The following is a 20647-nucleotide window of genomic DNA, read 5'->3' on the forward strand; positions in this document are numbered from 1 at the left end:
AACTCAATGTGTGGACACTGCTGGGCCAGCAAGAATGCCCTTTCCTTTGCTGAGATGAGAACGAGAAGCTTATTCTCATCTTGTTTAAAAGGTTCAAGAAGAAGAAAGGAAGGACTTGTTTAACGATTGGATGGTTAGAAGGTACTTAGCTCCCTCTGAACTTCTGATCATAAAACCCACAGACACTGAACTCAGACCTCAAGCTGACCTGTTTAATGCTGTCACCTCTACCATCTCCCCCAGCCACCTTCATCCAACCCCCGCCACCTCTCACCGGATGACGGCAACCGCCTCCTAACGGGTGCACACAGCTGTTCTCCCACCCCCTCCTCACACTGCAGCCGGTGATCTCAGCAAACTGCAACCCGGATCGCCCCACAACCCTGCCTATCCCAGCACTCCACTCCGTCCACCTGAGGATGGGCACGCATCACCCCCTCGCCTGGGACGCCCCCTCTCCCACCCTCCCCTCGTGTACGCCTCCTCCTCATTCAATCTCACCGCATCCCGCTCAGGGGACTTCCCTGACCCCGGTCGGTGCCTGGGGAACGAGCCCTGTCAGTCCGCAACTCCGAACTGTGCTCCCATTTCTTTGTGGAGCTCCCTTCATGCCGTCTCTCCTCACCACTCCCTCTGCCCCCTGAGAAGCTCCACAGGGGCGGGGACTAGTTTTCTTCTCACCACTGCACCCCCCAAGCTAAGCACACGGTATAGATCAGTGATGGCGAACCTTTTGAGCTCGGTGTGCCAGTATTTTGAAAAACCCTAACTTAACTCTGGTGCCGTGACACATATAGAAATTTTTTTGATATTTGCAACCATAGTAAAACAAAGATTTATATTTTTGATATTTATTTTATATATTTAAATGCCATTTAACAAAGAAAAATCAACCAAAAAAATGAGTTCGCGAGTCACCTCTGACACGCTTGTCATAGGTTCGCCATCACTGGTATAGATGTTCATGAAATATTTATCAAACGAGGAATATGGAAATCGAGGAAGGCCAAATTCCTACTGAAAGGACAAAGGAAAGTAAAACTGGGGTAAGATCTATGCCAGCCCTGGAAACAGAGAATTCATTACTCACACAAGAAACCAGGGAAGGCGGGGCCAAGGAATCCGAATCAGGGTGTGTAAGGGGGAGGCAGCCGCCCTGAGCTCATGCTGGCAGAGCCTGCGGCCCTGGGTGTGTGTGGGGGGGTCAGGCAGCGGTGGGAAGGCCCCTCCAGTCGCCCTGGGAGAGGGATCCAGGCTGGCGCGCAGAGTGGCAGCCCCAGCTCTCAGCCGGCTCTGGCCTCTGGCTTCATAGGGGGAGGGTGCCATGCTGGTGCCTGGCAAGGGCTGGTACACCCGCTGACGTGAGAGGAGATGGTGCTCCAGTAAGCGAGGAGATGAACAACAACAGGGGGAAATCTTGTCAACACAGCAGAGACGCCGTTTCTATCCGCAGTTTTCCTTCTATGATTCTCATAAACCTCTGACCCGACCACTAAAATCTGTACACCCTGTAAACTCTTCCCTTCGCTGGAAGGAGATCTGGAGAGCAATGGAGCAGTGCCTCTGAGACCCCATCTCAACAGCCAGTGCCCAGTACCTAGAACCTTCTCCCCCAACTCCTTCCACGTGGTACAGAGTTCTGACTGCCACCAAAATCCATGCCCGCCACGTCCCACAGTAACGGAACAGCAGCCAGACACGTGGCTGGACCACGTTTCCCTGCAGGGGGCCCTTGGGCTTCATTCTTTCCACCTGCAGGTGGGTCAGAGGTCCAGTGGCATGCGGGCCCAGGCCCCTAGAGAGGGCCGCCTCTCCCACACCTCCTGCCTGCTCCACTGGCCAGGCCCTCAATGACCGAGAGGCCTTGATGTCCACAGTGAGGACGTGGGTTGACTGTGAGCCCACACGTGTGGGGCAGAGCCAGCCACTGACTTAGAACGTGGGGCTGGATGTGACAGTGAATAAACTTGCTCTTAACCGCAATCTGCTGCTCTAAGGCAACTTATCCACCCTACAAGGAAGAACAAAGAAACAAAAATCACTGAACCTATGACAAGCCCATAATTTAAAATGTGGAAACAGCTGAGGTATCCGGGCAGATGTTCCTTGAAACAAATTTACTGCAAAAGCACAAGGGAATTTCAGGCAGTGGCTAATCACTGTGACGCTTTGGGAGGACAGTGGATCTATGGTATGGAACAATCTGTGACCAGCTTTCAAGATGCAAAGCATAGTTTCTGAATTTTGAAATGCAGACCACATTTCATAGTGAACAAAAATTAGATACTCAGAAAAAATGCCCCCAAAAGAGTCAATCAGAATATCAGTTTGGTCCGGCCGGTGTGGTTCAGTGGTTGAGAATCAACCTGTGAGCCCGGAGGTCACAGTTGGATTCCCGGTCAGGGCACATGCCTGGGCTCAATCCAATCACTGATTCTCTCTCATCATTGATGTTTCTATCTCTCCCTCTCCCTTCCTCTCTAGAACCAATAAAAAATATATATTAAAAAAAGGACAAGAACATCAGTTTGTAGGCTGGCCCGAAAGGTTTAGAAACAAACTGGAGAGCAAGGTAGCCTGAGACCCTCCCGGTCCGAAGCCAGCAGAGCCGGCAGCTGTCGGCCTCCCGCACAGCGCACCTCCGGCCGGTCACTCTTCTGGGAGAAGAGTCTACTAAGGACATTCCCTCGAGTGCTCTGCCCTTTGTGAATGCAGCTCTGCCCACCCAGGGGTTCAGTAGGATGCGCTTTAATCTGCTCAATCGGATCTGCATTCCTGAGGGGAGGAGGGAGGGAGAGGGCAAAGGAGAATGACAAAGGGGAACCTGGACCCTCCCTGGAGGTCAACAGGGGGAGCAGCACAGACATGTCAATAAACATGCATGGGCTACACCCCGTTAGAGGGGAAGTAAGACTCAAAGATTAGGACATAACTGAAATCCAACTGCCAGCAAGAGACAGATTAAAATCAATAAAACAATCGTGAAAGAGGAAGGAAAGGAACAAATATTCATGGTGAGGTGGAAAAAAGAAAATGATGAGGGAATAATAAAGTCAGATGGTAGAACTTAAAAAATACCAAATTTAAAAAAGTTATAGTACATGGACAAGTAAATCCATCTACTCTCAAAGCATAATAATTACAGACTTACTATAAAACAACAACTATTATAAATACAGTGTATAAAATTATAATAGGAAATTTCAGTATGTTTCTTCCTGATAGGTCAAAACAAACACTAGTAAGAATTTATAGAAGAGTAAAATTAATAAGCATAATTAATAGACAAAAACTTATCAAGGTACAAACAGAGGATACATACCTTTTAAGAATATTGACTAATCTCTTAAAAATCATCAAGTATTGGATAGAAAGCAAACATGAATAAATTCTATAAAACAGAAATGGAACTAATCATTTTTTAGCATGTTGCCACTGAATGAGAAATTATCAAAGATTAATAAAATTGGGAATTAAAAAATATACATCTGAAAAAATTCTTGGGTCAAACAGGAAAACTAAAATTGGACACTATTCAGAAACCAACCATGAGAATAGTACATATTAAAACAGATAATGCAACGGATGCTATATTTACAGGAAAATTCATAATCTTAAATGCTTTCATTATTAAACCAGAAAGAATAAAAACAATGAACTACTCATTAAGCTCTAGAAGATACAAAAGAGAACAATGGAATAAACCCAGGAGAGCAGGGGAGGAATCAAGAAATGACAGATTTAGAAAGAGTGGAATTGATAAACACATGCAAGAGATCACTGGCAAGTCTGATTTTAAAAACAAAGAACAAACTCACACACAGAATGATAATAAAGAAGAGAGAGATTTTTAAATGATGAGAGAACGTCACACGAAACTATGCAAATATTACCCAAAACTGCAATGAAATGGAAATTTTCTAGAAAAATATACACAATGAAAGTTATTTTAAGATGAGAAAGAAACCTGAATGTACCGACAACTGTTTGTAGAACTGATCAACGGTGTCAGGGCACTACCCACAGAGCCGCCCTGGCTCCGAGGTTTCCTGAGGAGGCAGTGCCGTCCCTGAAGCTTGTGAAGCTCACTCACAGGCAAGCAGAGAGAGAAGAAGGAAGGGCAATTCTCTCTATATTTTTATTGATTTCAGAGAGGAAGGGAGAGGGAGAGAGAGAGATAGAAACATTGATGATGAGAAAGAATCCTTGATGGGCTGCCTCATGCACGCCTCACACTGGGGATGGAGCCCGCAACCCGGGCATGTGCCCTGACCGGGAATCAAACTGTGACCTCCTGGTCGACGTTCAACCGCTGAGCCATGCCAGGCTGGGCAGGAGCAGAATTCTCTTGTATTCGTTTTGGTGCATAAGTTCAGGGGTATTAGCATGTATTTAACGTCAGCAATGCTAAGAAAAGATGACACAATTTTCATTTTATTTTACTTAATTTTGTCTTACATCGGAAATGGTCACGCACCAAGAGAAAAAGGAAGACAAACCAAATGATGTGGCTGGGATCTGCAAGGCACCGGGAGGGGTCCCTTCAGCGTTCTCACACCATCCAGCACTACAGCCACTGGCACCATTTACATTTGATTTTAAATTAATTAAAATAAAGTGAAAAATAACCAGTTTCTCAGTGGCACTAGTCACATTTCAAGTGACCACATGAGGCGACCACATGGGACAGATCACATGGCTCCACAGGGAAGTTCTACGGGGCAGGACTGCGACATGCTGAACACGGATGCAACTCTGGGTGACCAGGGCCACGTCCGTTCTCAGGCTGAAACTCCTGCAGGGAGTTAAATACTCTAAACCCAGCGGGAACGCTGTGCTTCAACACACCAGCCAAAACTGTAAGTGTTCAATGTATTGGATGGTTTGTTTCTGGAAGAAAGTAACATCCAAGCAATAATATCTATTTGTCTGATTTAACAAATTAACTTAAAAGAAAACGTAAGAAACAGGAAACACAAAATGTTATTCATTAACTATTATAAATGAAAGTATTACTAGTTTAATATTATAGGCCATTAAATGAGAATATTTCCTAAACTAATACAAATGCATAATTTTTCAAAAACAAAGGCTCTTTTCCTCTCGATGGAATTGCTCTGTGGCTTTGGGTTGGTGTCGGCTTCCATTCCAAGGCAGGGCTGGGCCTCCCCGAAGTCTGTTCATCATGCACTGTGCACATGCCAGCAGGTATAGAAATCACAGAAACAGTACTTTAACCCAGAATAAATTGTATGTAAAGTATGTCTTTAAAATAATATTTCAGATCCACCCCGCACCACGCATCTCCTTTCTTTGAAATGAGTGGTTACGACTATGGGCTTTGGTATTCAACTGATCAGGTTCAAACCTCAGTTCCACACTTATTAGCTGTGTAATCTTGGGCAAACCCCTTAGTTTTTCCTTTCTAAATGTGAGTTTCCTTATCTTCAAAATGGGGACAGTGAGTGCAGCCACTTCTAGGCTCGTGGAGAGGATGCGATCAAATAAAGCATGTAATGAGCCTAGAACAGTGCCTGGGCTTAGGAAGTGCTCCATAAATGTTAAACAACATATGTAACAATATCATTAATAGAAAATGCTCTGATTGTTTGTAGTTAGCATAGTGAAGCCATGTTAATGCTGCCTTTACACACCCAGAAGCCCTGTTTAAACATTTGTCTGTCCTGCAAACCTGATCAAGAACCTCTTTTTCGGAGCCTGTGCTAATTGCTGGGCTTATAAAGACAAATGCAACACGATCCCTGGCCTGGAGCAGCACGCAGACCAGTGGGAGTGAGAGACATAAACAGATAAATCACCGCACAACCTGGTTAGATGCCACAACAGAAGCACGGATGGGGTGCTGGGGGAGGTCAGGGGCCGGACAGCCAACTCTGCCTCAGGGAACTGGAGAAGGTTTCATTGCTGTAATGCAATTTATTCTGGGAGATTTATGGGACCTTTGAGAGATGATTTCCAACATAAGCAGATTAAAAAAATACACATACTGGTCAAGAAGACCCATTTGACCCTGTATATGCAGAACACACACACACACACACACACCAATGAATTAGAAAGTACTGTTCGGAGGGATGCAAGACAGTTTAAATATGTCCATTTAAAGAAGTGTGTGTGTGTGTGTGTGTGTGTGCGTGTGTGTGTGTGTGTGTGTGTGTGTAGCGGGGGGGGGGGGGGGGCAGGTCTTAAAAGTGGGTATAATGAGCCATCCTATGAATCATCCCTGATGGTGAGGTCAGGCTGCTGAGGTGCTGAGCACCTGGCGCCGGTGAGAGCACTGGGGTGGTGAGAAGACTCCCCAGCGGGGGAATGCTGGCTGAAGAACCACCCAGGCCTCGGATCCGGGCGCAGATTGTTTTTTTACCATCATCAGTCTTTGGCCACCATCCTCAGCGAACTCCACATCCATCACAATGAATTATCTGGTGTTCGGAGCGCAGGGCCTTCTGCTTTGTCAAATCTAATAACTTCACTTGCCTTCACGGCCCTGGCGCCCACTATGAAACCCCCAATCACACTTCCGCTCACTGGCAGGGCTTCGTCAGGACAGTACCGTGCTGTCTGGCTCTCTTGGGTGCCCGTTCCTGCTGGGGCATCTGTGGCTAATCACCCCAACGCTGCACTGACTGACACACGGATCTTGGGCACTGCTGACTTCTCCTGCCCACCGAGTCCAGCACCAGCTCCCAATCTCCCCTGCCTCTCCCTCTCCCTCTCCCTCGTCTGCACTTGGAGAAACAAAAGCTCCTGTGGCACCAGGCCCACAGCCAGCTCATGCTCTGGACATGGCCATCGTCACTTCTTCCATCCATTCCTTTCTCACTTCCCATGACATCTCCCTCCTTGTCCTTGACTTGTCAGTCACCACCCAGAAACACCCTTTCTGTAACAGATGACCTTCCTACTATTTAACTGAGAAATGTGAGGCCAGTCGGGATGAGTACAGGCACCTAACCCTCCATTTCAAAATATATCTGCCTGGGAGTCCTCATTAAGATAACGCCTGACAGGCAGTTCCTGGGATCCAACTTTGCAGTAAAATACCTGTGGAGATGCAGCAAAAAGATGACAATTCAGGCCAAATATTGGGGCATTTATACTTCCTCTCGGGCCAATGAAGAAGAACTGAAAAACATCGGCGGTCTCCGGCTTCATTGCCAGCACAGGAAGTTGGAGGGCACTTTATCCTTCCCTCCGCTGTCTCATTTTGGCCAGGAGACATTGGGGTTGTATAGAGTCACAGTAGCCTGGCCGGTGTGGTTCATGGTTGAGCATCGACCCATGAACCAGGAGTTCAGGTTTGATTCTTGGTCGGGGCACATGACTGGGTTGTGGGCTCCATCTCCAGTAGGGGGTGTGCAGGAGGCAGCCGATCCATGATTCTCTCTCATCATTGATGTTTCGATCTCTCGATCTCTCTCTCCCTCTCCCTTCCTCTCTCTCTCTTTCTTTTTTTAAGAGTCCCAGTAAAGCACTGGGAGTCAGCCTTCTCCTGCATGGGCATTGCATTTTAAGGCAGCCGCAGTCTCACTAGCACTTCTCCAAGAAAACACTGGGCAGGAAGTGAGAGGGAGGAAGAGAAAGCCCATTTTAGAAAGTGCCGTCTTCCTCAGCCGAGTGCACAGGTGGGAGGAAGGCAGGGGCGCCCTGCAGCAGAGCAGTCGGCCACCAGAGGGTGGTTGGGGGTGGGGAGAGGTTTCCCCTCTTCATAATCTCCATCCAGTTCTTGAACCCACACTGGCACCATTTTCTCCAGCGCATGTAAAGAGCTGAGCAAACATTGCTTCAAACTCCTCTTCCACCTGGGCTACCGGGAGCCCCCAGGCCCCTGCCCTACGGGCTAGTCCTGGAGCCCCTGGTTCCCAGCAGCCATAGGACAAGCAGGGGCGTCCCATCTCGCTCCGGCAGAGCCTTACAAGACAAGCACCAGCCACACCCGGGAAGCGGATCAGGCAGCTCTGTACCATCAGCAGCCACCCAGCTGCTCAGCCGAAGCTGCAGCCCCTAAAAGGACAATGCGTGCCTAGGGCCAGTTACACGGACTGTCTGTTGAAAGACACAAGGTCTCAATAGCTCTCTTTGTTTGCAGATTTTGTAAAAAGAAAAAGAAAAACCCAACAAGTAGCTATGGAAGAAACGCTACCTGTGATCCAGAAAACTAAAGGATATATATCATTTTTTACTATGAAACCAAAATAAAATTTTAGAAAATTTTAAAAAGACACAAGACGTGCACTTTGCAACAAGTGTATAAAGCCTGTGGACGTGGGGAAGGGAAAGGAAAAAAATAGGGAGGGGGGACCACAGTATGCGAATGTCAGTACCCCCTCCCGCCCGGGCTGTCTGTGGGGTAAACTGGTAAATTCGGGGAAAGCAGTTACCTCAGTGACTGGTGCACAGTGAGCATCCCATAAATGTGGACGCTAATAACAGCAACAACACCGTAATAATAGTAATAAAAGATTTCCGGTCCATCCTAATGCATGCGTAATTACATGGCTAAGGTCTCCAAGTTCCACCTCACCAAAAATAGTTGCAATGATTTCAGCGTTGGAAAGGGTGCCAAGTGAGCATTCCCATCACCCACAAAGGCATCACAAATGTCCCCCGGAGTCCCCACAGCTTTAAACCAGGTCACCTCACTCGTGAATGCTCTAAGATGAATGTTGTGGTACCCACGTGAGTCAACCTGCTCTAAAAGACTTAGATCCAAGCCAGTTAAATACTAAGAACAGCTGTCAACACTGTGATTGTAGCTGTGGAATACTGAAGCTCTGTTGTTCCCGAGAGAAATACACTGGCACTTTCACTAATCTCTCAATTTCGTAAACCACATGGAATATAATTTCTCCCATCAAATACCCATGAAAACAAAAAAAGCTACTGAGCCCTATGCGGAGAGAACAAAACCGCGCTGAGTTAGGGGTGCTGGACAGGCAGCTCAATCCCCCACTGGCCGCGTCGTCCTTCGCCACAGTCCACAGGCGCGATTCAGCTTTGCGCCTAAGCAAAAACACAGACGACCGCGTGTCAGACTTCAGGAGGCTTCAAACAGTCGACACCTCAAATGTGAAAACCTGCAGATGCTGAGTGAGTCCTCCGTAAGCCCTTCTTTTGACAATTAAATAGCACAGACCAATATCCTTGAGGCCCCCCCGCCCCCCCATCCAGAACAACAAAGCCATGCCCTCCTCGGATAAGGGCTGACAGGTTTCCTTCCCACGCGGCAGGGGGCAGGCAGTGTCCAGTGCAGGCTTCAGTCCTTAGGTTCAGGATGAAAAGGGAAGGGACGATACAGGACCCTGCTATCCTGGCTTGAAGTCACCTGCAGACTGTGACTTCCCAGAAACATCCAGGTGAAGGCAGGGGAGAGGTCCATATTGTGCCCATGCCATGTTTCATTCCTAATGCATCAGTGTCTTATCTACTGAGTCAAAGGCCAAGAAGAGATCAATAACAGCTACAAACAATCTTATGCTTTTCCTGACAGATTTCAATAGACGGCGATGAAGAATGGTCGATGGGGTAACAGCTGTCCTGGCGCAGAATGCTGCCACGGGAGACGAGACGTTCAATTCATCGAGAAGACTGGCATCCGCTTGAGATGGAAAGCACCCCACGCTAATGATCTAGCTGTATTCTGGGGTGGGGGAACCAAAGAGGCTTGTTTTCCCTTTCCTTTATATATGTTTTGATGGGTTAGGCTACTCTCTAAATTTCAACCAAATTGAACCATTCACTCATTCAACCAGTATTTACTAAGTAACCAAAGCTGAGCATTGTCTTGGTGCTAGGAATACAGTGATAAATGAAGAGCCATAGTTCCTATTTTTAGGGAGTTTATAATCTATATCCTTGTTTATGGGACTTACCAAGTGCCAGGAAAACAGGCCACTAGCAGAGGAAGAAATTTTCACCAGGTGCTTTTAGTTTGAATTTATTTATTTTTGTTAATTCTCACCTGAGGATATTTTTTCCATTGATTTTTAGAGAGAGTGGAAGGGAGGAGGAGACACTGAGAAAGAGAAACATTGATGTGAGAGAGACACATTGATTGGTTGCCTCCCACACACGCCCTGACCAGGGCCAGGGATCAAGTCTGCAACCGAGGCACGTGCCCTTGACCGAAATCAAACCTGAGACCCTTCAGTCCACTGGCCAATGCTCTAATCACTGCTCAGGCCAGGGCTAGTTTGTGCTTTTAAATCATCTACTATATGAGGGGACGTAAAAGACACATTTAGGGGCGTTCCTGCCCAGCTCATGCTCTTTGAAACTGACTTTGGACTACACCTCTCCAGAGAGAATCTGCCCTATCCGCTAATGTTGTTGGGGGCGGGGGGGGGGGCGGTTTATATCACATGACCCCAGTGCCCTGAACCCAACTGTTTGAATCAGGGATAGGTATCTGAACCAGACTGGCCAATCCATAATGTGCTACTTGGATTTTGAAATTAGGGCCCAAGAACGAATAATGGGCAATAGAGCTGCAAGACCAGGGAGACTGGGGGGCTGAAAATCAACTTAGTCATAAAGAACATTGAATGAGAACTTGGTACGTGACAGGGCCTAGAAGCACAACAATGAACAAGACAGACAGATCCCACCCTCACCTCTACTGGGTGAGAGAGTAGTTGTCAAACAAATAAATGAAACAAATATAGATTGTGATAAATATGCTAAAGCAGTGGTTCTCAACCTTCCTAATGCCGCGACCCTTTAATACAGTTCCTCATGTTGTGGTGACCCCCAATTTCATTGTTACAAATTGAACATAATTAAAGCATAGTGATTAATCACAAAAACAATATGTAATTATATATGTGTTTTCCGATGGTCTTAGGCGACCCCTGTGAAAGGGTCGTTCGACCCCCAAAGGGGTCGCAACTCACAGGTTGAGAACCGCTGCTCTAAAGGAAAGGAACAGGATGCTGAGTTAGAGAATGAATAACACAGAGAGGGAGACCACGTTAGATAGGTGGTCAGGGAGGCCTCTCGGAGGAGGTGGCATTTACACTGTGACCAACCAGGAGAAGTGCTGGGGGGAAGAAATAGTAAGTGCAAAGGCCCTGGGACAGAGAAACCTGTGTTCTAGGCACCAAGAGAAGGCCAGGTGTCTGAAGCACGGTGTGTGAGTGCAAGAGAGAAGGTGGGAGAGGCAGGCAGGACGGGGTCATGCAGGTTCTCGTAGGAATTTGTAAAGGGCCTGGATGTGAATTGCAATGAGCAGCAAATGAAGGTTTTTTAGAAAGAAAAGACACTGTATTGTCAACATTTTAATCGTCATTCTGGCACAAGGACAGACATACAGCTCAATGAGATAGAAGAGAAAGCCCAGAAATTGCCCCTTGCGTACATGGTCAATTGACATTCAATAAGGGCGCCGAGATCATTCAGTGGGAAAAGGACAGTCTTTTCAACAAATGGTGCTGGGAAAACTGGATATTCACAGGCAAAGAATGAAGCTGGACCCTTACCTAATACCATTTACAAAAATTAATTCCAAATGGACATAAACGTTAACGCTACAACTACAAAACTCTTAGAAGAAAATGTAGGGTGAAATCTTCCTGACACTGGACTTGGTAATTATTTCTTAGATATAACACTAAAAATGCAGGCAACAACAACAACAAAATAGATAAATTAAACTTCACGAAAACTAAAAACTGTTCTGCATCAAAGGACACTATTAGCAGAGTAAGAAGACAACCCACATATTTGCAGATCATATCTGGTAAGGGAGTAATACCAGAATAGGTGAAGAACTCCTACAACTAAACAATAAAACAAACAACCCATGAAAACATTGTCTAAGGACTTGAATACCATTTCACCAAAGACACACAAATGGCCACGCAGCACAGGAGAAGATGCTCAACATTAACACTCATTAGTGAACAACGATGAGATGCCACTGCACACCCACCAGTGTGGCTATGACCGAAGAGAAGAGAAGCAGTGTTGGTGAGAATGTGGAGAACCTGGAAGCCTGTGCTGCCGTGGAAATGTAGATGTGTATTCCACTCCTTGCTAATACACCCGCAAGAACTGAATGCTTGCACACCCATGTGCAGAGCACTATTATTCACACTAGCTAAAAAGTGTAAAAATCCAAGCGCCCACCGATAGATAAATGGATAAACTGTGGTATATGCACACAGTGAATGTTATTCAGCCAGAAAAAGCAATGAAGCACAGAAACCTGCTAGGATGTGGATGAACCTTGAAAACACTAAGCTAAGTGAAATAAACCGGACACAGAAGGACAGATATGATGTAATTCCACTTACATGAGGTTCCTAGAATAGACAAATAACTCATAGACACCGAAAATAAAACAGAGGTTACTGGGGCTGGGGAGGTGGGATATGGGGTTACTGTGTAATGGGGACAGTGTCTGCTTGGGATGGCGAAAACATACTCTGCAAGTGGATGTGATGGTTGTATAACGTTGTGGATGTACTTACTGTGTAACAGCTTCCCTCCTCTTGTAAAATTGGGTTGTTTCTAGCTTCCCAGGTTAGAAATGACACGCAGTGGTGTTGGGATGGAGAAGCAGCCTGGAAGGCCTCTTTTTTATTTTGTGTCAATTTTATGTTGTGTATGTTTTTCCACAATAAAAAAGAGCATTGAGAAAGCTGTGCTGCTGGGAGAGACAGGCTGAGAGAGGCAGTGCACGGGAAAGAGGCTAGAAACCACCAGGGCCAGAGAGAAACGGGGGGGGGGGGCGGTTTGGAGGGGTTGGAAGGGTGCTGGGTGCGGGGGGGGGGGGGGGGGGGCTCTAGTGGCTCTGCAGTCACAGTGGCCCAGCCACTTCCTGTCGAGAATTACTTTCTCCTGCTGGTGGACCCGGTGGATCTCTGTTCCTGGCAGTGAATGGTTCCTGGTTAAGGCAGGGAACATGGCTGGGGGCTGAAAGTTTGAGGGTTTGGTTTCCAAAGCCAGACTACCGCTCCCCGAGAGCAGAACACCTTTTCTCCTCCCCCCCGGTGCCTGGTACAGTGCCCCACACACGGTGCAGGCCTTCAATAAAGTTACTGAGTGAGGCTGAGAGAGCTCCTGTGAGTCTGCAGAGAGCTGAGCGCCCACGTTCTCACCAAACTGACACCCAAGCTAAACCTAGGCCCCTCAGGCGGCCCTCAGTACTGATGAACGGCCACGCTTGGTTCCTCACAAGGACTTCCTCCTAATTTGTTCAAGGTCAGGAGAAGTAGATGCTAAAATTTCAATTGTACAGGATCCTGGGTCCCACCCCCCCACAACATTTGCGTTCCAGGATGCCCAAGATTTATTGGGTTCCCCCAAATATCCATCAGACCAGGTAGAAGAAAAGTTGAATTCACCTTCTCATAGACACAGAACACACCCACTGGGGTTTAAGTTAATAATCCTCCGTGGTCCACAGGTGAAAAGCTGCAGTCAGAATTTCAGGAGATCCTTAGACAGCAAAAATGGGACTTCGCTATGTCATCTCCCACCACCCCCAACACCACTGCGTGTCATTTCTAACCTGGGAAACGAGAAACAACCCAAGTTTCCAAGAGGAGGGAAGCTGTTACAGAGAACTGTGTATCACGGTGCTGGGCTACCATGGGCCAATCAGAATGCTGACACTGAAGACCACATAGCGAGAAGAAGATATTTACAAGAGGCAGCTAGATGAAGAACGAGGAATGCAAAATGAAGTCATAATTTGATTACCACCACGTAGAAATGACATTTGTAGCCATAAAGATTGGAAGGAACCAGAGGGGATGAAAACATTTGCTGCAAGGCGATGATGTCATACATGGAATTGAAAGATGTATTTAACATTTACTTTAGAATATTTTAAAAGGCTGATTACACACACACACACACACACACACACTCTCTCATGGCTCCAGAATAAAAACCTGAACATGCCCTAACCGTTTTGGCTCAGTGGATAGAGCGTCAGCCTGCGGACTGAAAGGTCCCAGGTTCGATTCCAGCCAAGGGCATGTACCTGGGTTGCGGGCACATCCCCAATTGGAGGTGTGCAGGAGGCAGCTGATCAATGTTTCTTTCTCATCTATGTTTCTAACTCTCTATCCCTCTCCCTTCCTCTCTGTAAAAAATCAATAAAATATATTTTAAAAAAACAAAAATAGACCTGAAAAAATGGATGGAGACCTTTTGGAATAACAGAGGACTAGTCGGGATTCTCCGAAAGCAGGGTTTCTTCCAGTGTGGGCCTGGGAACAGCAGCATCCCCATCATCTGGGAACCTGTTAGAAATGCAAGTGCTGGGGAACCCCAGACCTCCTGAAGCGGGAACTCTGGGGATGGGGCCCAGGTCACTCTGATGCCTGATCCAGTGGAAACACTGCTCTCGAGAACCTTCCCAGCCTGATATTCTGTGATCCCCACGAGTTTGTAAGGGTCCATCTTTCATCTTGTAAGATCTCTCCCCAACACCGCTCTCACTGCTTACTCATTACATCAGGTTCAAAGTCTTCACCTGAGGTCAGGGTTCTACTTTTGCTACCACATTTCATCTTTACTACTATAGCTAGTTAACATGGGCTGGGCTTCTGTGCGTTAATCATCTAACAACTCTATAAGGTAGATAATTTAATATCCCCATTTCATAGATGAGAACACTGAGGCCGAAAGAAGTCCAAGATCGTACCACCAGTAAGTGACGAAACCAGGATGATTTCAGAGCACAAGGCCTTCCGCACCCCTGGGGTTCGGAGGAGTCCGCAGAGATAACAAGTGATGGAGCTGGTATTCGAACCCAGGCCTTTCTGATTCCCAGGCCGACTTGCTTTATAACAACTAGGCTCTGCTGCCTTACACTCTCTGCTGGGCAGAACCAGTTGCTCACTACCCTTCGAATACACCCCAAATCATGACACTGGCAAATATCTACTGACTTATCTTCTTCGCCACCAAACCACATCCTTCAGCCTCCTTGAGGCCTTCCAGGCCGCTTCTCCAAGATCCCTGGCTGGAGTGGGCTGCTCCCTCCCTTCTCTCAACCCCCGCCATGACCTACTGCATCCCTCTCACGACATTTACCAATTCGCACCAGGAATTACAGTTACCCACATGCTCCTTCAGGGGAGGTTCGCTTGGTGTCTGGCATTGATGGAGTTCATCAATGTGTCTCTTATGGGACTAAATTCATTCTTTATATATTTTATGTATCTTATCAGCCCAGCTGGAGGACAGCAAGATCCTTAAGAACAAGGACCAAATCTTTTACTTATTTTATATTTTCAAGAATATTCAGCTCGGGGCCAGGCACACAGTCGAGCCTGTAATATATGCTTGACTTAGGTGGATCGCTAGGGTACACAACTCTGGGGGCCCTTTCCCACCACTGAAGCCCCGCTGGAATGCAGCTTATATTAATGGGGAAAACCGGACACTATGCAAATGGATCCAAGCAACTCATTTCTTTGTAAATAGAAAGAACACATTTAACGTTTTTAATAATGTTGATAATCAAGAGAATTTTATGAGCACATTTTCCTGAAATTAGTTCAAATTTCTATGCAATTAGAAAAAAAAATCACAATTCTGTCTTAAAAAAATTGAGGCTATTATATGCCTTCATTATGCCCCTTTTAAAATGAAAGCACACTATTTTTTCAAAGCACAAAACACAAACCCTCATTAAGAAAATGTATTTTCATTCCAAATAGTGATCATCTATTACAGTCCTCTAGTCCAAGAGATATACTTTTAACAGGAAAAAAAAAATCTCATAAATATCCAACTCCTATCACATACCCAGAGAGCAAAGGTTCAAAATAATAAAAAATATGTATTTCAATAATATTCAAACCTCAAAAACTAGCTTTATAAACTTCTAGGAAACAAGAGAATATAAAAACCAAATGTTTTCCTGATTCATGAATCATTTTGTAAATTATCTATATCAATAACAGAGGAAAAGACCAAGCCACATGTTTTTTTTTAACAAACTGAAATCACAGATGAAAAGTACGTAACAATAAAAACAAATGAAGATGATCATTTATTGGCATCCCATCCTTATACTGTCCTCACATGGTCTAACGGTAAACATTCAACAAAAGATCCGATGAGCTCGGCCAGCCTCTCTAAATCCAAATCAATGCACCACCCCTGCACAGGCAGCGGAAACTTACCAGCTCCACAGATCCATAATGTTTCCTACTGAAATCCCCACGTCTACAGCCTAGGTCTTCCGAGACAGAGCTGGAACAAAAATGCTTCATCAGTATGACACATAGCGATCCGGTCACCAACCTGCTGCAAAAAATCCACTGCTCCCGTTCGCAAAAGGCAAGGGCTGCCGTGCAGCAGGCTGGCCCCGCGCTCACTGCAGGGGAGCCTCCTGGCCACGGCCGCGGGCCTCAGCAGCCATTGCAGCCCGGCTCTCCTGGAGCCCTCAGTGAAAAGCAAAACACCCGAGTCATCCCTGGAAGTCCAGGCAGTGATTGAATTAAATATTTAGTCATTTGGAATCGATTGAAATTTCCAAGGCTACTGGTGGTTTATAATTTCATTTCTGTAGAAGCAAAGGGGGAGAGAAACCGTGCAGTAAACTTGAGGCAAGGAACAAAGCTTGCAATTATCTTTCATTAAGAGAGCCTCTTTGTCCCAAACAGTCCACATAAAAATAACCAGCATTTTTTTGGATGCTATGTAGAAGAAATAAAACTTTAAATAGGAGGAAAAAAATCTTCAAAATCCTGGTAGGCTCCACCCCCCCATCCCCCACCTCTAATTTATGACAATATGAAAAAGACCAGGGCTAAAAAAAATTTTTTTTTTAAATATCCAACTTCCAAGTATATTTTGTTTTTTTATATAGCAGTAGCTAATGCTTCTACACCCCCTCCCCTCAAAGAAGACTTAATTAAATCAGATGAGAAAAATCACATGAGTTATTGAAGAAGAGCAATTAAAACAAGGACAAAATTGTTCCTGCATTTGCATCTTGAGGACATAGTTACACACTCAAAAGACACACATCTGATCGGCTAGTTCAGACCCCAGACAGCACTCATGAAAACACCCGAGACCCACAGATACAAGCAGTTTTAATAAGTTTTGTTCTAATATGTCATGCAGATAACACTAATAAAACACAGACACTAAAATGACACGGGAATTACGTGGTTAAGAAAGCCAAAACATTTGGGATCTGACATGCAAAGAGAGGTGCGGTGAGTACCTTTTCATCTTCCTTAAAAGGTGGGCTACATTTTCTAAATGACAGCCCTCGAGGCAGGTTCGGGAAGAGACCGCCTGGTGCTCACATCCACGGGACTGCCTCCCTGCCAGGGCCCTGCCTGATAGGCTCCCGGAGAGACAGCGTGAGAGAAATGAGATTAGGCAGGCTAATGGTATGCTGCTCCCACCATTTCACAGAGATGGCTGAATTCATCTGATCTGAGAAATTAACCTTCTGTGGTTCTCACTTCCTTAGCTGAAAACGTGCAGCACGTCAGCAAATGCAGCTTGGGAGGGTGTCCTGAATATTACCTTCCTGCTTCTAGTGACACGATTTCCTACCAAAAAATCTCTGAACCAAATTTTAAAACTCCCCTCCGTGGAGCTCTGGTCCGTGTTAGATAGATCTTCTGTGTCCATGTTACATATGTCGTCTATGTCCATCAACTTAGCTCATGTTGAAAACCAGAATGCGCTGAGCTGATGGACATGGAGGCGAATGCTAGCACTGCCCTCAGCAACCTCTGCGGTTGTCCCCGGGTCCCCTGTGCAGTCAACCCTGCAGCAGCTTCTAGCACGAGGTTCCAGGGGCGTAAAAAGAGCAGGCTGAGCTCTGGGCCCCACCCTGCGCTGCCCTCAGCACTGCCCAGGGGTTCTGGGACACAGTGCCGGAGACAAACACCAAAGAGATGACAACTGCGTCCTGGGGCCACCTGTGAGAGGGAAAACACGTCCTGTGAGAAAACCAAGCCCTCGCTGGTTTGGCTCAGTGGATAGAGCATGGGCGTGCAGACTGAAGGGTTCCAGGTTCGATTCTGGTCAAGGGCACGTACCTAGGTTGCAGGCTCCATCCCTGGCCCTGGTCAGAGCACATGCAGGGAGGCAACCAATTGATGTGTCTCTCTCACATGGATGTTTCTCTCTCTCTTTCCCCTTCCCTTCCACTCTCTCTAAAAATCAATGGAAAAATATCCTCGGGTGAGGATTAACTAAAAAAAGAAAAAAAAAGAGAAAAAACCCAAGGCAGATATAAACAAAATGTCTGCTCTCAGTGGCCCTTTCCCCTCTAACTGCCTTTCATCCGATAGGCTGCGGAGACCGAGTGCTGATGGTGGAGCCAGGCTGAACGACAAGGGCAAGTTCCCAGGGCTGCGGGGAGCACTCGAAGCAGCCATGTTAAAACCTCCCCTCCCCCTCCCTCCCCAGGCCCTCTGGCCCCTGGGTTCCAGCACAAAGGGTGTGGTTAGAGGGGATCCCCCAGAGCTCCAAGAGGAATTCGTTCTCCTCCAGGCCCCGTGTCGGGCCCCTGCCTGGCACAGAGTGGACCTGCAGTAAACATTTGTGCGGTAATGAAGATATTTGCACATATTTGGATCTTACTAGCTACTGCCTGATGGCATCCTCACGAGCCCGAGAAAGGCTGCCTGCTGACATTCTCCCTCGTAGTCCCTGTTGTTATTCCATCAGGCAGACAGTCCTGGCCCAAGAGGCAAGCCCTGCTATGTGCGCGCCAAAAGCTGTTCTCTTTTCCTCTCGGGCTTGTGGCCAGACTACATCTCCTGGCCCCTCTTGTGGGCAGTGTGGCCATGTGACTCCGTTCTAGCCAAGAGACTATGGGCAGAAGTGATGGGGGCCACCTCCAGGCACATCCCACGGGCACTTCCTCTCCCTCCCCAGGGCCAGCAGGTGGAGAGGACGGCAAGGACCCACAAAAAGGCAGAGCTTCAAGATGGAAAAAACCTGGGTCTCTGAATGACGGCGTGGAAGCTCACACTTCCAAGAACATCTGTACTAGAAACTGATGCGAGCAAGAAACAAACATTCAGTTAAGCACGTAGAATCTGGGTTTACCTTTTATTTTTTTTATTTTTTTAAAAATATATTTTATTGATTTTTTACAGAGAGGAAGGGATAGGGATAGAGAGTTAGAAACATCGATGAGAGAGAAACATTGATCAGCTGCCTCCTGCACACCTCCTACTGGGGATGTGCCTGCAACCAAGGCACATGCCCCTGACCGGAATCGAACCTGGGACCTCTCAGTCCGAAGGCCGATGCTCTATCCACTGAGCCAAACCGGTCAGACTGGGTTTACCTTTTAAAGCTGCTGTGTTACCTGAACTAATACAGAAGTCGGTATCTCGCAGTGGGGTGCTGCCATAGCAACAACCTAAAACATGTGGCACCAGCTTAGCAGGCAGACAGCAGCCGGTGCGGAAATTGATCTCAGAGGCTGAAAGATGGAAATCTATGTTATAAAGTAGCGAAATATGTGGTAAAACTTACGCCTACAGTAATGTAGCAGGTGGAACTGTGCCCTCTGAGCGTGCAGCGCTAGAGAAAGTGGCTGGACAGATCCGAGCGAAGCTGGCTCCGGCTAGCTGACCTCAGCAAGGTTTTTGACAAGGCAGAGATGAGCCCAGGCAAGAACTGGACGGGTGTCAAGCAAAGACAGAAGGGAACAGAGAGAGTCTCGAGATGAGGGGCCTCTTAGACTTGAGAAATCGCTCTGTTTCTGGACCCCAAACAATAAGATCTGGCCTATGAAATGTGGGCTGAAATTATGGGCCCAGCTAGCAGACCTAGTGCATCGATTTCCCACAAATCATCCCTGCTCTCCTTGCTCAGCCGGAGAGGTCTGTGAAGACCAAGAGGATGCGCCAAGGATGAGCTTTGGTCCCTAAATGACCCCATAGAAGATCCCAAGTAGAAATACCCTCATTGGGCTGTAACTCAGGCACGTGCCCTTGACCAGGAATTGAACTTGTGACCCTTCGGTCCTCAGGCCGATACTCTAACCACCGAGCAACCGGCCAGGGTGGTGATTTTATCTTTTTGTAAAATTTTTTATTTATTGATTTTAGAGAGAGAGAGGAAGGGAGGGAGAGGGGAAGGGAGTGGAAGAGGGAGAGGGAGAGAGAGAGAGATTTGTTGTTCCACTTATTTATGATTCATTGACTGATTTTTGTATGTGCCCTGACTGGGGATCAAACCTGCAACCTTGGTGCATCGGGACAATGTTCTACCCAACGGAGCTACCGGCCAGGGTGGTGCTTTTCTCTCCATTGACAGAACTCTCTGTGGGTCACAAAGCAGTGAGAGTGACTCCCACAGAGCGGTCCTCCGAGGGCTGGAGGGCCAGGATGACTCCACTCTCAAGGGGCAGCAAACTCTGCCTTCGGCAAGGCCTGCTTTAGAAAACAAGGTTTTATTGGGAGACGGCCATGCCCTTGGGTCACAGGCCGTCTGTGCGGCCTCTGCGTCATGTCATGATGGTGAGTGGGAAGCTGCAGCAGGGACCTGCGTGGCCACCAAGGGCAACTATTTACTGTGGCACCTGATAGAAAACGTCGCTCACCTGCCCTACAGCCTCACAATCCCTCTGTTGGCTTCAGGCCCTCCTGTCACCCGTGAATAGCATGCGCCCCCA

At 47.0% G+C, this 20647-nt stretch overlaps 1 protein-coding gene across 3 annotated transcripts in view; it reads right to left on the reverse strand.

The window, feature by feature from the left end:
* Positions 1 to 20647, reverse strand: part of GARNL3 (GTPase activating Rap/RanGAP domain like 3) — a 94431-nt gene that overhangs the window by 50722 nt on the left and 23062 nt on the right. Inside the window, exons 1-2 of one of the 3 annotated variants that reach the window (XM_070430636.1) lie at positions 17219 to 17347; positions 16167 to 16236 (exon numbers count right to left, since the gene is read on the reverse strand). In XM_070430636.1, the coding sequence (XP_070286737.1) occupies positions 16167 to 16236; positions 17219 to 17226 (78 nt within the window). In that variant the 5' untranslated portion in view covers positions 17227 to 17347. Of the gene's footprint in view, positions 1 to 16166; positions 16550 to 17218; positions 17348 to 20647 lie in introns of those variants that run through there. The other 2 variants (XM_070430635.1, XM_070430634.1) reach the window with 2 other exon arrangements.

This window comes from Myotis yumanensis, unplaced genomic scaffold (genome assembly GCF_028538775.1).
Source record: "Myotis yumanensis isolate MYYU_CA2020_CCGP unplaced genomic scaffold, mMyoYum1.0.hap1 SCAF_12, whole genome shotgun sequence".
Lineage (NCBI taxonomy): Eukaryota > Metazoa > Chordata > Mammalia > Chiroptera > Vespertilionidae > Myotis > Myotis yumanensis.